The following is a 16,931-nucleotide window of genomic DNA, read 5'->3' as shown; positions in this document are numbered from 1 at the left end:
GGGCAGGCATAGGCAACCTTGGCTCTCCAGATACAACTCCCATGATCCCTAGATAACAGGGCCAGTTGTCAGGGATCATGGGAGTTGGAGTTCCAAAACATCTGGAGAGCCAAGGTTGCCTATGCCTGGCCTAGGGCCTCTTGCTAACCATTTTAATGTGTTTTAGCTCCACAGAAGAATTCTTTTACTATAAGAAGTGACAATCACAATTAATTCCTAAAAATTACCAATTAAGTGTTTCTTCTATATAACTTGCCAAGCAAGTTACACATGCTTTACTTGAGATTCCTGCACTGCAGGGGGTTGGACTAGATGACCCACGGGGACTCTTCCAACTCTACAATTCTACAGTGGTACCTCTGGTTAAGAACTTAATTCATTCCGGAGGTCCGTTCTTAACCTAAAACTGTTCTTAACCTGAAGCACCACTTTAGCTAATGGGGCCTCCTGCTGCTGCCGTGCCGCCGGAGCACAATTTCTGTTCTCATCCTGAAGCAAAGTTCTTAACCTGAGGTACTATTTCTGGGTTAGTGGAGTTTGTAACCTGAAGCTTCTGTAACCTGAAGCGTTTGTAACCCGAGGTACCACTGTATTGGATTCAAGTTACAAGAAATGAGATTCCGACTAAACATCAGGAAGAACCTTTTGACAGTAAGAGCTGTTCAACAGTGGGAGTCTCCCTTGGGAGGCTGTGTATTCTCCGTCCTTGGAGGTTTTTAAGCAGAGGTTGGATTCTAGGCTCATCACAGCTTTAGGAACATAAGATTAAAGGACTCGACACATAGGCAAGAGAGGATTATGTTCCCCTGTCTCATAAACCCACTGGATTTCTTTTGAGATTGTTAACAAGCATATAGCAGTGATCTCCAGTTGACATAGTGTACCTGGACATTCAAAAGCTTTCCACAAGGTGGAATGCACACCACAGTGGAAAGCTTTATTTCATGTCCTCTTAAAACTGTGAACTCAGGAAGAGAACTGCATGCAGAGTCAGTATTTTTTGCAGGCAGGAGCTTAGAAAGATCAAAATGCACATATAAAGTGATATTTTATTTCTAAGTTGATGGTGATAAAAGGCTAGCATCTGCCAACATTATTTTATTTCTTTAATGATGTCTCTTATTGTGGTGTGTTCGTCTTCAGGCAATGCTCAGGGACAAAAAACATTTACCTAATGAAAACAGATATATCCCTGCATCAGCTCACTTGAGCCTTCTGCTGAGAAAATGACTGTGCTGGCCATTTTCTCTCATACGTATTTGAAGAGCAGATACACGCCCACACAAGGGGAGCTTGAGTCCTGGTAAGAGCTTATGCCTTGTCACCTACTGAGTGTTCTTAGCAGAGGCAAGATGCGAACTGAGGATTTCCCTATTACCGCATGGTTCAGCCTCCCGGCCACTATGCTACATTAGCTCTGAGACACTGCCTCTGTCTCATGTTCCATCATGGTCTCTATTATAACATAAACTAGTGGTTTTCAGCCCGTTCAATAACGGGCGCTAGAATCCTGGGGTTCGGAGAAGCGCTTGCGCAGCGCTTCTCCGAACCCTGGGACCTGTCGGTGGCAGGGGGACAGGAACGGAGGACAAAGTGCTGCGTTCTCCTCCTCCGTTCCTGTCCCGCAGCCGCCGATAGGAAGCAGACATCTCAGGGTTCGGAGAAGCGCTTGCACAGCGCTTCTCCGAACTCTGGGACCTGTCCTTGCTGTCGGCGGCAGGGAGACAGGAACGGAGGAGGAGAAAGCGCTGCGTTCTCCTCCTCCGTTCCTCTCCCGCAGCCGCCGACAGTAAGAAGACATCCCAGGGTTCGGAGAAGCGCTTGCGCAGCGCTTCTCCGAACCCTGGGACCTGTCCTTGCTGTCGGCGGCAGGGGGACAGGAACGGAGGAGGAGAAAGCGTTGCGTTCTCCTCCTCCGTTCCTCTCCCGCAGCCGCCGACAGGAAGAAGACATCCCAGGGTTCGGAGAAGCGCTTGCGCAGCGCTTCTCCGAACCCTGGGACCTGTCCTTGCTGTCGGCGGCAGGGGGACAGGAACGGAGGAGGAGAAAGCGCTGCGTTCTCCTCCTCCGTTCCTCTCCCGCAGCCGCCGACAGGAAGAAGACATCCCAGGGTTCGGAAACCCTGGGACCTGTCCTTGCTGTCGGCGGCAGGGGGACAGGAACGGAGGAGGAGAAAGCGCTGCTTTCTCCTCCTTCCTTCCTCTCCCCCAGCCGCCGACAGGAAGGACGCGCGCACTCTCCCCCCCCCGCCTCCTCCAACCGCCGCTCCTCACGGCCAGGGAGGGTTGTGAGGAGGCCTTTGCCGGCCTCCACCCTCGCTTCCCTGACGTGCCCTGCAGTGAGGCGGTGTCCGGCGGGAGCGGCGGTTGGAGGAGGCAGAGTGGGGGGAGAGTGCGCGCGCGCAGTCTCTGCTGTCCAATCCCTGTATCCCTGGGGCACATGCGCAGTGACCCAGGGACACACGGGACAACTGGACGCAGGGACAACTTGGACATTATTATATAGGATTCCTTATTAGGTAGGACGGCACAGATGCACAGAAAACATGTATGTAGAGGCCGCCCCTCAACTCTGTAATGCACTGGGGACTGCCAAACACCTAACTACATTTGGAAAGAATATTGTTTCAACAGCAGCATCCCATTATGCTTTTGAGCATGTTCAGGTGGCAGGTCAAAACAGTTCTATTTGATCATGTGTTTTACAATAGTATTTTTATTTATTTATTCACTCCTGCCACTTCACTGGGTGTTTCATTGCACTGACTGTTGCTGAACTATTCTTTAATCCAATCATTTGTTTTATTGCTTTAATGTTGTTTTATTGTGCCACTAGGCTAACCCTGCATTGTGCTGATTATACCTCTCCTTCAATTAAAACGAGTTGAGGTATTTGCTAACTGTAAAAATCAACTGAACCTCTTCTAATAACAATCTGAAAGCAAAAAAATTAAAAATTAAAATGGGTATGCACAGGATCTGAACCTTTTAAAATAGATTTATAGAAGTATGCTCTTACGCTGTTGTATAATACAGAAGACTTAAACACATATTACAGTTGGACTGAGTGCTGAATTTCATATCTTGAGTTGAACTAACCAGCTAGTGATTTGGCAATATTAGTTTAAGAACTACAATAAAGGCTAGCCTGAAAAGTAACTCACATTATATTGATGATTAGCCACAGGTTTGTAGTTAGTGGTTACAGCTTTGTCCAGCTGCATAGTCCAGCTTACAGGTTTAGAAGATTCTTCAATCTGAAGCCTAAGAGAGAGAGAAAATAAATTAAAAACCAGTAAAAATAACACATGCTTATAATAGTTTGGTTGTATTTGATATCCTGTGAGAGGTGCCAACTTGAAAAAAATATGGGGGAGGCAGGTAAGCCCCACCCTGCATAATTGATCACATGATGTGGTACATGCACGCCATTTGAATGGTAATGTCCATCAACTGAGGGTGGGGCTGGCCCCCTCAAATATTTTAATGGGGGGGCAAAGACTCCTCAGCCCCTAGGAGCTGGCTCTGTACAGTCCTTATCAACCCCACCTAAAAAGGATATAGTATAGATCGACAAGCAAAATGAATGCAAACTTGGAGATGCACCCTTACATTTCATGTGTGTCAAATTTATTCCCTAGAATTTAAATTTTTTTAAAAAAATCAAGAAATGAATTTAAAGAAATAATTACAAATCAAGGTGTAAATAACTTTCTTGCAACCCTGAGCTCAAGCCTGCCTGATATTCATCCTGCAATTGTTGGCTCCTCCTTTGTGATTTCCCCTTTCTTACACATGCCCATCTTAAATCTCAGCTCATCTGCCAGCTCCTTATCCAGCTACACTGGTTTCTTTCTTTAGACGCCTCTCACTTTCTTGTTGGAACTGTCTGCCTTTGGGTCTTCAATATTTCACCTTTAAAAAACTCCCATCCATCTTGGACAGCGCCTGGTATGCAGAGGAACGAACTCTATCAGCCCTGGCCCTGCGAGGCACCATGGCTGATAGAGGTCGTTCTTCTGCAAGCTGGACACTGTCGATGAAGGGAGTCCCTCTGCTGCTAGCAGTCAGTGCACCAAGGGAAAAATGTGTTCCATAGGCTCTGGTGCCACACAATCATTACTTCCTCTGTTTGAGGACCAGAGCACGACGACAGTGGTTTCACACATGATATACCGCCGGGTGAAGGCGCCATCGTGCTCTGGCCCTCAAACCAGTCCAGGGCGATGTATCGCTACATTGCCCAGGCCTACTAGTGTGGTGTTGAATCCAGGCCTAAGATAAAAAGTGCTGCCACCAAGTCTGAAAACGGGTCAAGATAAATATATTTCTGACAGTTATTGTAAGTTGGTTCTAGAAACTCGCCAGGAGAGGGACATTTGTGTACCCCTCTCGTACAATGTCCATAGGTATTGAACATTATATAAAGAAGCTTGTGTGCTAGCTGAGAATCAAGGTCGGAAGCATAGAAGCCGTTTCCTTTTCTTGTATCACACATTGGCCCTAATGAACTTTGGCTAAGAGCAGATCCCTCAAAGTCTATTCAGTATAGGAAACTGTCGTTCCACCAGGGAATTTTAAAGAATTATTATTTCTAAAAGCACAATGTCTCCAAAAGCATGCTGTTACCACATTATGTTCCTTACACCTACGAGTGGAGTTTTTTCTTCTAAGCTAGCATCTCATGCACATTCCAGATTGAGCAGTGAGTCATGAAACTCTTGTTATTTTCCTGACTTTTATTATAATGACAATATGCATCCACAAGCACGACTGATTTCTCCATATGATACATAAGATAGAATGGAATCAAACAGGGAAAGCTATATAAAGATACGGTTTTGTGAAAGGTTCCTTTAGTTCTACATTGGGGAAGTTTCTGAGACTGCTTAATGTTGTACCTGGGGTTATTAACAGCCTATATTTCTCAAACTAGAAGATTAAACATCAGTAGTAGTTTATGCAAACAAAAAAACAAAACAGGAGCAGCAGCTGAAGAATAAAATGTCCAAGGTTCAAATTTCATGTCAGCCAGAAACTCTCAACTTCATCCACCAACCATCCCAATATGGCTGCTATAAGAATTTTCTGTTTTTAGGTTTTTCTATTTTATCTGTGCTTTTGTGGTTTTATCTGTAAGTTGCCTTGAGTCTGGGGAAAAGGCGGAATATAAATAAATATAATAAATGTTTTGGATGCTTAAAAACTCTATATACATAATTGCTAGGTATGATTATTCAATGAATAATACGACGAGCTTTGCAGTACAAAAAGTAAACCATGATATCTTTGGAACTCTCTGATCTTAGCCGTCTGGATCCCAATTAGGCTTGGTACCTAAGTACTTGGACATAAGCATATGAACAATCTTAAGAGTTGAGTTGGAATATAGCAGCTGCTGCAGTCAGGTATGTAGGTTAACCGCCTCATCCTCATCTTACTGAACAGAAGCATGAAAAAGAGCACACAAGGGATGGAAGAGCAAAATGCACAAGTTATCATCCAAGCAGAAAAGAAGGAAAACAAAGGAGGAGGAAAAGAAAGGCATAATGTAATTGCTGTCAGGGCTATCACCAACCACTCCAGGAAGGTGCAACATCCACCACAGGATGGAGCTGCCTAAAGGGCTGGAAGGACCCCCCTCTCCTTGGCCTGGCACAAATCTGGTGCTGGCTTGGAACGTCCCATGGACCTCCACCCTCCAGCGCTGCTCCTGGCCTCCTCCCTGTCCCCTTAGAGGCAGAGTAAAAGGGGAGGAAAGCCCTGAGAGTGCTGAGTGGGCGCCCCTTTCCCAGCTTCTGCCATGTCCCCTGTTGGGATGGTGGCAGTGAGGCAAGCCCAGTTCTGCTGCCTTCCCACCCCAACCCAATCATCTGCAGACCACTTCACCTTGCAGAGCCTCACCGATATCCAGCAGGCTTGGTGCCAAGGCGCAAGGCGAGCTCCCAGGCACACAGGTGGGCAAGCAGCCCTCTCTGCCTCTCCCTCCTTCCCTCTCTCCACTTCTTCTTTCTTCCATCTTCTTCCTCCTCCCCCCCCCCTCCATCACCACAGCCGCCTCTGCCTCCCCTCTTGCCAGAAATGCCCATGGCACCTTTTTCTTCTAGAAAAAAAGCACTGGCCTTAAGTATGCATGCAAACTCAATGAGAGGTGTGAGCTTGCTTTTGCCATGTAATCTCATTCATAATTATCTAATTTGAGACAAATTCCCATCTCCTCATCAACACAGAGAAGCCTTTCTCTTTTCTGAGTCGAAAATCCCTGTTCACAACAATATATCATGGAAAACTGTAGAAGAATAGCCAATGCTCTTGGAGGGACATTGTTTCTGGTTGTGTATATATATAAATATATATTCTGATAATATACCATAGTGAAATGTTTAACTGTTTCTTCAATTCTGCATGAACCTTCCCACCACACTTGCCATCCTCTCCTGCCACACCTACCGTGTTTCCCCCTTTTTAAGACGTAGTCATAAAGTAAGCCATGGCAGGGTTTTAAAGCATTTGAGAAATATAAGACATACCCCGAAAATAAGACATACTTCCACACCGCGGAAACCAACCCCCACAGGCACCTCCACTCACAGAGTCACTCCTTGCAGCCGGCACTGCAGGAGCGCGCTCAGTTGTGAAGCCATGCTCCAGTCAGCTGTTCTGCAGCACTCCGACGCAGCGGAGGCGGCAAGCACGGGGAAGAAAATGGCGTTTTAAAACGCCATTTAAGAGGACCCTGTTTCTTGTCTCCCTGAGGGCAGCGGTCCCGGTGGCGGGCAGCCCCTCTGCCGCAGGAAGACACTGTAAAGTCTCCCTGGAAGAAGCAGTGAGCCCAGCTCCTCGTTTCGGCGCCGCTGCGTCTCCAGCATTTTCTGCTTGTTCTCTATGTTCTTGAGCTCTCCACGGCCCGGTTGGGGCTCTCCGAGCCGGGCACCCCGGGGCCGCCCCCCCGCTCCCCCGTCCATAGAGAGTGAGAGGAAGAGGGGCGCGTGGGCACATGGCGCGGCGCAGCGCAGCGCCCGGCGCCTCCAGCTCCCGATCGCAGCAAAGGGCACCACCCCGCACCAGCTACGGACCTGCCCCGCGGCCCGCCGAGGGCTGCCGGGCTATGGCAACCATCCTGCCTGCGGGAGCCTTGGGGAAAGAGCACGAGGAAGAGCCGCTACTGCCGCTGCTGCAGAGGCACTGCGAACGCGCCGCCCGGCGAGCCCAGGGCGAGCTCCAGCCCTGCGGGAGGGGCCAGGCACGGAGCGAAGGGGCGACACCGGAGGGCGGCCTCGATGAGTCCCGGCCTGGCGGGCCATCTCCCGGCAGACCCGAGCACAGCCCGCTGCTGACGGAGGCGCCCAGCGAGAGTCCTCAAGGCTGAAGCACTAAGGAAGGGCTCGCGCTTCCCCTTCTCCCTCCCTACCCCCGGCGCGCGCTCCCCTGGGGAGGGGGAAGGGGTCAGGGGTGCTCAGATCACGGATCTGGAGAGAAAGGGGCGTCAGGGGGCGGGGAGGGGAAAGGTTGCATGGAGTTTGGTTGGGGCGCTCCCTTGGCAACAAAGTTTCCCGAGGTCTAAGACACATTAGAGAAGATGCCTGCAGCTGCAAAGGCAACTGCAAAAACCCTCTCCTTAATTTCTGGCTTGGCTGCGAGGGAAAGCGGCACTGATTTTGGGTGCCGTTAAAGGCGACATGTTGAGAGATGGGCGCTATGAGGCGCGGGAAGCAAAAACTCCTGTGAAGTTCCCCTGCACAAGCACCCTCGAAAGGAGCCACCAGTCGCTGCATCCTGGGAGAAGCGTGGTGTTGCTCCTTCCTCGCCATCTCCAGGGGTGAGGGAGAGGAAAGCCCCCTTTCCTTGACAGCCACTGGGGTCCGATATGGGGGAGTGTTTGCCCACAGATGGCAGCTTGTTTGCCATCTCTTGTCGGTGGCAGATGGCTGGCTTTCTCCTTCCTCCCTCCCTCCCCACGCATGGGGATGTGTGTGTACCGTAAAAACTGTATCGGTAATAAAAAAAAATAAGACATCCCACCAAAAGTAAGCCACCCTGTGTTTTTTTGAGAAAAAAATGTTATAAGACGGTGTCTTAAAAAAGGGGAAACACGGTATGTGGTGTACCACACACTGGTATAGAAATTTGAGGTCTTAGCTGATAATTGGTCCAGGAGTTGGAGAAGCTTCAAAATTCCTTTCTTAAGAAAGTGTTTCCTTTACCTGTTGGTACCAATGCACCATATGTCAGTGCAGAAGTGGGCTGGAATAGGCTAGAATACAAGTATGACTCTTAAATTTCTAGAGCAGAATGTAAGCTCTCCCATTTTCATGTCTGCTTTCTAAAAGCTTATGGCTCACTCTCAAAAGCGAATTGCTGCTTTGCCTACACTTGCTAGAGAACGTGATAGTGAACTGACTAAGATCCAGTCACGGTCTAAATTGAAGTTATGGTTTCTTGTGTATGAGAAAGCTTCTTTGACATGCCATTTATCCATTCTTTTGAAATTTTCTAGCTGCATCCACGTATTAAGACTGTTAATCAGAAAGCTAACTCTTTGGAGGCATTTACCTTAGCTTCAGAGAGAATTGCTTTTACAGAATTAAAACTCAAGTGTGCCTTTCTGGATAGATGCTACAAGAAATTACCTTTGGAACAGCATTTCTGCGTCTTCTGCAAGGCAGCTATAAAGGACATAGTGGACTGTATTGTTCACCAACGTCCTCTCTATAAAGATCCCCATGGAATTTCTCAATTTTTGTTTAGCCTCAGGAAGAATTTTGTTACACTAAGTGAATTTGGGTACATTTTGCTATTAGGCAAGGAAGATGGTGTTACATTGCATGCTTCCTTATTTATGTTGCCAGCCAAGGAATTAGGAACAAAACTGGTGGTTCAACTCTGAATGTTTATGTTTGTTATGCCTTATAATTAAACAAGGGACCCAGGTGGGGCTGTGGTTAAACCACTGAGCCTAGGGCTTGCTGATCAGAAGGTCGGCGGTTTGAATCCCTGTGACGGGGTGAGCTCCCGTTGCTTGGTCCCAGCTCCTGCCAACCTAGCAGTTCGAAAGCACGTCAAAATGCAAGTAGATAAATAGGAACCGCTACAGCGGGAAGGTAAACAGCGTTTCCATGTGCTGCTCTGGTTTGCCAGAAGCGGCTTTGTCATGCTGGCCACATGACCTGGAAGCTATACGCTGGCTCCCTCGGCCAATAATGCGAGATGAGCGCGCAACCCCAGAGTCGGTCACAACTGGACCTAATGGTCCAGTTTTACCTTTATAATTAAACAAATACTACGTTTACTGCACTGGCTGGGCTTGATGGGAGTTGCAGCCCCACCTCTAGAGGGCCCCGCAAATGTTACCCCTGCCATATGCCATGGGCCCAGGATCTCTTACTCTTAAGCTGCTAGTCTACAGTCAGGGTTTGTTCTTTTTAACTCAAGCACTAGCTTCTGAAGCATGCTATTTAATTGTATATGCTTCCATATACACAACGGTGTCAGACAGCCAGGGGTCCTTTAGATGTTGCAGGTATCCAGCTTTTCTAAAAAAAAACCTCACCAAGTGAAACAAACAAATGGTTACCAGGGAAGCAAGCACACCAGCAGGAACTAGGAAAGGCAAGTCGCAGCACCAAGGGCAACAAGGTGCTGAGATGTAACTGGTAGCAATATGCTGTTACTTTGGTAGCTCTGTGTGAAAGCTGTCAATACTTGGCCTCCAAGAAAGGTTGTAATTAACAGATGCAGCAATGAAGCATGTCAGCTAGCTCGTTTCTGATCATGTCACCACCGCAGGCTCCCAGAAAACACCGGCACCTTCACTGCTTAACTGTAACACTGTACGTTCAGGTATTAAGCATAAATTAAGCCCACTCACAAATAGCCATATGCCACACCCATGAACACACAAAGCAGCCATGCAGGCAGTCTCCTGTCTCCAGAATCCTAGAATGCCCAGTAGCTGCTCCTCATGCTCTGCAGGTTTTACTAGCGTATTACATTTTTAAAAAACAGCTAGGAACACAGCCCCACTCTCCCACAACAAGGTAAGGAGCTTGTGGGAAATGTTTAAAGGATTCCAGAATCTGAGCAAGACAAGCACAACACCCACAACCAGTCTAATTTAAATGAAAAACAAGTGCAGTAGCACTAGTCCTGCAGCAATTACCGTATGTGTAGTGGGAATAGTCAAACTAAAACCATTAATACACACTGCAAAGGAAGGGGAAAAGGTCTCCCCCACCCCCATTCCATCCTCCTTGGCAGTCTGGGTATGTAAGCAGGCTGCCATCACACCCCCATTTAGACTCCCTCTATCCCCAGACAGAAGTGACTTCTAGGGATTCAAAGCACAGGTGCACAGACACCATGAAGACATTTCATCCAAGGCAACTTTTTGTTAGTATTTTGTCTGCTCAGCAACAGCAACTTGACATGGATGCAGGCAGCTGCCAGAATCTCTATAGTATATAGCAGGTGAGTATTAATAAGAAATAAATTTAAGAATAGATATTCCATGAGAAAAAAATAAGATTAGTTTGGTGTTCCACTTATAGATGAATAAATTTAACACAAAGCCAAGTGTAATAAAACATTATAACTTGACTCTCTTCCCCATGATTATATACTTCAATGGAAAAGGCGCAGCAATCTGAACTGGATGTTTTGATTCAAGTTTTTCAAAACACATCTGTGCCATTATTTAATAGCACAAGAAGATGATTTGATTTCAAATTCATTTCTTAGTGAGAGATTCTCAAACACAATCTTAGAAAATGGGTGGTTTCCCAAAGAGGAAGCTGTATAAGTGTGGGTGTGAGAGCGAATGTGTGAATGTACCTTCCATGATTAGCCCCCTCCTATCTGCTGTGGTTTAAACCTATATAATAATATATATAATATATATAAGAATCCTATGTCTCTGTTCATTCCAGGTGGCTCCATGGTTTTAAGCTTGCTAATGAGTTGCAATTCAGCAACATCTCTTTCCAGTCTGTTTCTGAAATTTTTCTGTAATAAAACAGCTGCTTTGAGATCTTGTAGAGAAAATTTCAGAAACAGACTGGAAAGAGAAGTTGCTGAATTGCAACTCATTAGCAAGCTTAAAACCATGGAGCCACCTGGAATAAACAGAGACATAGGATTCTTATCTCATTATACATTATCAAGCTTTCCTTAGCACCTCAGCCCTTGCTCCCCCCCCGTAAGACCAATTGCAGTCATTAACAGTCGTTAACAGTCATCTACAGGTTTACCACTCCTATCAGCCCATCACCCATTCCCATCACCCCCACCCCCCACCCTCTGAATATACATAAGGGTCTGGCTACTTCTGTTTCAGTGTATCTGATGAAGTGTGCATGCACACGAAAGCTCATACCAAAATAAAAACTTAGTTGGTCTTTAAGGTGCTACTGAATGAATTTTTTTATTTTGTAGCATATGTGCTAAAATTAAAAGTTGGAGCAAGTTTTCTTTTGCTCTCTCTGCCTTCTTGGCAAAGATGCAATTTCTCAGCTCAGGTGATGTTTACCTCTTCTCCAAACAAAATAATATGTCATAAGTGCTAGGCCTCTGTGAACACCATGGAGAGCTTTTATAGCCCCGAGGAATACATTTGCAGAGACCCTGCAACACAAATAAAAACAGAAGCCAAAGCCAGTTTTCATTTTAAAGAAGAACCACGTGACTAACATCAGGTGGGTTGCTTTTTTTGTCCTCTACAGCTGTTGAAATTGAAAAATTTATGGATGAACCAGCTACAGATCCCAACCTTGTTACACTTTTTTTAAAAATAATAATAATAATCTTACAAACTTGTGTTAAAATTATTTGATTTTGCAATCCTGTAACCACTTACCTAGGAGTAGGTAATCACAAGATTTACTTCAGAGTAGACATATTTACCATTGTAATGTATGCTGCCTATAAAGTGAATTCTTTATGAATGCCTGGATTTCAGCTTCTGCACAGCAGGAGACATACCTAAGCCTCTTATTTTCACATTTTTCTTTTGCCATGTTTTTGGAGGCAGGGATTCTTTTAACCTCCTCCTGCACTTACTGTATAGTAGGATTTGCAGGAAATACTTTTGGTAGTATCTAGTGAAGTAGCTCCACAACCACAATAATTTCTGGCTGAACAATGGAACTGCCCCTCCCACTTCTCTCCCTGTGTATCCCCTAAATCTGTTCAAAGTACAGTGGTACCTCAATCTATGGACTATTTGGTGAACGAACTCCGCAAAACTCGAAGTAGGTGTTCCGGTTAGCGAACTTTGCCCTGGAAGCCAAATGGTGGAAGGGCACTGGTGGCGCGAGGCCTCAGTAAGGAAAGCACGCCTCAGTTTAAGAACATTTTGGTTTAAGAACGGACTTCCGGAACGAATTAAGTTCGTAAACCGAGGTACCACTGTATTCCCCCAACCCTCCAGAGCAGATTTGGAGAGGACATGGGGAAATTAGGAGGGGAAGATCTACTGTGCAAACAGAAGTCCTTGCACTAATGCACTAGACTCGTAATCTGGTGAACCGGGTTCGCATCCCCGCTCCTCCACATGCAGCTGCTGGGTGACCTTGGGCTAGTCACACTTCTCTGAAGTCACTCAGCCTCACTCACCTCACAGAGTGTTTGTTGTGGGGGAGGAAGGGAAAGGAGATTGTTAGCCGCTTTGAGACTCCTTAGGGTAGTGATAAAGCGAGATATCAAATCCGAACTCTTCTTCTTCGTCTACTAATACATTGGAAACTGTTACTGCTTTGCTAATTGTAAAGCGTCTATTCTGTTACATGCTGATCACCTAGTTCTGCTTTCTTTGAACAAAATTGGACTTAGAAGGATGCTAGTTAAATTTGGTCAACTGTGTAAAAAAGAACATCTAAAAGGAAATTATGCTAAAAGCCAAAGTTGTTACGTTGAGTAAGGGGATTACTAAGTCCAAGTGGTCATTCAATGGTCATATACTTGTGCAAGTACATATGTTTAAATATCTAGGATTCCTTAATGATGGAAAGCTTTCATGGAAATGCCAAATGAAGCAATTAAGGTATCATCTGGCTGTTCTACTGGCCAGTTAGTTATACAGTTTTTTCCATTTGAAAGGGGCTCAGCAATCAATCCTGCCCTCAAGATCTGTGTCAAAGAATATTGTACGAATGAATTACAGGGCTGAAATTTGGGGAACTGGTGTCAAATCTGAACTAGAAGTTCTAAAGAAATAGATATTTGAGGCAGATACTACAGTAGGGCTTTCTCCGGGGACTCCATCAGCTCATTTTAGAGCTAAGTTGGGTCTCCCCATGATAGCAGCCAGATTTGATCTAGCCTACCTTAGATACTATGGGACGCGGGTGGTGCTGTGGTCTAAACCACAGAGCCTAGGGCTTGCTGATCAGAAGGTTGGCGGTTCGAATCCCCACGACGGGGTGAGCTCCTGTTGCTCGGTCCCTGCTCCTGCCAACCTAGCAGTTCCAAAGCACGTCAAAATGCAAGTAGATAAACAGGTACTGCTCTGGCGGGAAGGCAAACGGCGTTTCTGTGTGCTGCTCTGGTTCGCCAGAAGCAGCTTAGTCCTGCTGGCCACATGACCCGGAAGCTGTACGCCGGCTCCCTCAGCCAGTAAAGCAAGATGAGCGCCGCAACCCCAGAGTCATCCATGACTGGACCTAACAGTCCAGGGTCCCTTTACCTTTACCTACCTTAGAAACTGGGGTAGACTAAATGCCTTTGAGGACCATATTCTCACTGAGTTCTGCTGGATGGAGCAACTAAGGACAGGAAGCTGGGCACAAAATGTCAAGGCAAGCTTATGGCTTTTAATCGCCAAATGGAGAAATATTCATCCGTCAGTTTTTATGAACTTAGAAATTGGATCTTCTACCATGACACCAACCAGCCCTGCATCTATTATTCTATCTGGTATCCTCAAATCAAGGACAACCATTCAAGGCCTCACTACCTTGAGACACTGACTTTTGCTCTCTCATTTGGTGAACTGAAAATAAATGTTTACCTTAGAAACAAAACCAGATGATCTTAGGACAATAAAACATACGTTGATTAAGTGTGTTACATTGGTCACAATGTGTTGCATTGGTGTGTTACATTGTTCACAGAAACACATGAAACCCCCTGCATGAAATGAAATGAAAAAAGCAGGTTTTAACTTTATTGTCTTCTTTGAGGTTTTCGGCATTAAAAGAAAATGTGATGAGATGTTACCTGATATGTGTTTTACATGCAACATTTCTTGTGACCTATGTACTGCCACAGAATGTGAGTTGCATAGCATAAAATTTGTTGCCATGGTGTCTCTTACAGTGAATAGTGTAAGGAAGGGGTGGGGAACCTATAATTCTCTAGAGGTTGCAGGACAACATGTCCCACCACCCCAAGCCACTGAGAATGTTTGCTGGGGCTGATGAATCTGAGAGTTCAAAGCAAAAAGAAAGAAGGGGGAAAGTTGTGCTGCCAGTCACCGATGCAGGATTCTATTTTAATAATAATAAAATACCTGAATAAATAAGGAATGAAACATGATCATCCCAATGTGTTTCAAATATCACCTTTCTTCAAGGGCTCGACTGAAAATTATGATACACCCAACTTAACAACCATGCATGTATAGGCATCACTGCCAACAGGTTTAATATATATATATAAAACCAGCAAGAAAGGCTCACCTTTTCAACTTCATGTAATTTTCATTGGCTGCAGGTCTGCACTCTGCACGCTGGACTACTATTCCTTCCAGAGACAGTTTTTCTGAAATAGAAGGAAACCCAGATTACCAACAAAAGTCATATGAGTATGAATGGTAGCCATTTTAACAAGTTGTATTTTTATTTATGCTTTGAGTGTGATAAATTACTCAATATGCCCAAGATTTTTTCAAAACGGTTTTACTTCTGTAACAGAATCAGTCCAATCAACAATTCTAACAAAACAAACCATCCAGCTATTGACAGCACATGCTCTTGTCCTGTTCCAGTATATGAGGAAATTGTTGTCAAACATCTTCAAAAGACTGCATCCTTTCCCCCATACACAGGTGTGTTCCTCCAGTATATGGGTATTGCCACTGATACCCTACAACCAGGTTATAGTTATGCTTTTGTAGATTCACAACACCAGTATACAATTTTGTTCCGTCAGCACAGGGGGATTTAGTAGGAATTTCATCCTCAGGAAAGAATAACTCAAAAACGCAATGTACAGTTAACCTCAACACTGTACCAACTATCTACTAGATATACTTATATAAATATAAAATATGGACAAACCATTTGCACACCTAGATGTAATCTTTGAAGTACAGTCTATTAAACTGCTGGTTCCTATCTGTTCCTATTTTAGACTCATGCAAACATAATAAATAACAAGCCTATGACTAAGCCTCATGGTTATGGAGAACTGTCTGAAAACGTGGAGATAATACCTAGATTCAGAAACTAGGCTATGAGAAGAAAATGCACAACACAGGTGGCAGTATTCTTAAGACATCCTGGCTAGCTCTCTGTCCATCCTTGCGACTCCTAATCCTGTTGTGCAAGCGCTGCCCTCGCTTGTACGCAGGAGGAAAAGCTAACTTCTTTTTTGGCATGCACATGGCGAGACTAAATGCACCTATAAAACCTGTAAAAAGATTAGCATTGATTGTTGTATGACAGTGGATTTGGCACTAGCGGAAACTGTGTGGATAACACATGAATTATATGAGTCATAGAATTGCAGAATTGGAAGGGAGCCAGAGGGTCATCCAGCCCAACCCCTTGCAATGCAGGAATCTCAAACGTGAATACATTTTGGCATGGATGGGGCAGCCTAAACATTAAAAAGAATTAAAGTTAATATACTACTTGATTCTTGGTTGCAGAAATATTCCTTAATGCTATAGCTATGCCACAGCAAATAGCAAATAGCAAGTAGATGATGTTGAAAGAGTTAATCCCCACCCCCCCTGCTGTGGAATACAAAGCTGCAGACCCAACCTTTCTTAAGCGAAGGAAGTAGACATCCGTACTTGCACAGCTTTCCTTGTCCTATACCTTGTTGCAAATATTTGCAAAGGGAGAATCAATTGTTTAAGATCTGAGCCTGAAAGCCATGGCTGCTACAAGGAACAATGCTGCTTTTTCAATGCCATGTTGTGGTCATTTTCTCCATCACTGAAGTGTTGCTAAGCTGTAATACTGTGTGGTATATACAAAGATTTGTGACAAACCTACCAGCTTTCTTTCACATTGCAACAGCAGTGTCATTTTAACCAGAAACTGATCTGTCAAATCTAGACATATAAATTAAAACCAATTAAGTCATCTCTACTAGCAACATTTCTGCCAATAAAATTATTTTCTATTGAAGAAAAAAAAATCCCAGACTGCTTTAGATGGTTAAAAAGCAGGCTCACCATACAAATCCATTTTATACCAAACACTGTTTTTTTTAACACTACAATTAATTTTATGACAATATTATCAACTGTTGTGTTTCAGGCAAGGTGCACAAGCAAAATGCAACAGGACGACAAAAAGCTTTAAAAATGGTTGAAAAACCTAATTAATTAAAGGTTTTTGAGGTTATTGTTTGGTAATCCTTTTTGAAAAGTATTTTACAACAAATAGCTAGGATTCCTCCACCATTTCATCATTTTCAATATACTATATTTTGACTTAATAGCAAGATGCAGGCAAACAGCCAATTTCTTTCTGCATAAACGAAAGACACTTCTTAATCATTTAAACTTCAGAATCTTCAAGAGGAAAAATAACTAAGACGCCTTTCCCCCCTGCCATCCTCTTTCCCTTATACGGTTAAATGCAAATTGCATCTCCCAGTCATACTCCCCAGTACTGTATCACACTGCATACATACAGCTTCTACGCCACCTACCGCAAGGCTGTTGCCGACAAGCTCATGCAATGCTTCCAGCACTCCCATTCT

The 16,931-nt window shown here is 44.8% G+C and overlaps 1 protein-coding gene across 1 annotated transcript in view; it reads right to left on the bottom strand.

The window, feature by feature from the left end:
- Positions 1-16,931, bottom strand: part of GTF2F2 (general transcription factor IIF subunit 2) — a 55,119-nt gene that overhangs the window by 13,671 nt on the left and 24,517 nt on the right. The window contains exons 6-7 of the mRNA XM_035137523.3: positions 14,672-14,753; positions 3,164-3,263 (exon numbers count right to left, since the gene is read on the bottom strand). Coding sequence (XP_034993414.1) covers positions 3,164-3,263; positions 14,672-14,753 — 182 coding nt within the window. The remainder of the gene's footprint in view (positions 1-3,163; positions 3,264-14,671; positions 14,754-16,931) is intronic.

This window comes from Zootoca vivipara, chromosome 5, assembly GCF_965207765.1.
Source record: "Zootoca vivipara chromosome 5, rZooViv2.hap1.1, whole genome shotgun sequence".
Taxonomy (NCBI): domain Eukaryota; kingdom Metazoa; phylum Chordata; class Lepidosauria; order Squamata; family Lacertidae; genus Zootoca; species Zootoca vivipara.
This window is presented reverse-complemented; position numbering and strand designations above follow the sequence as displayed.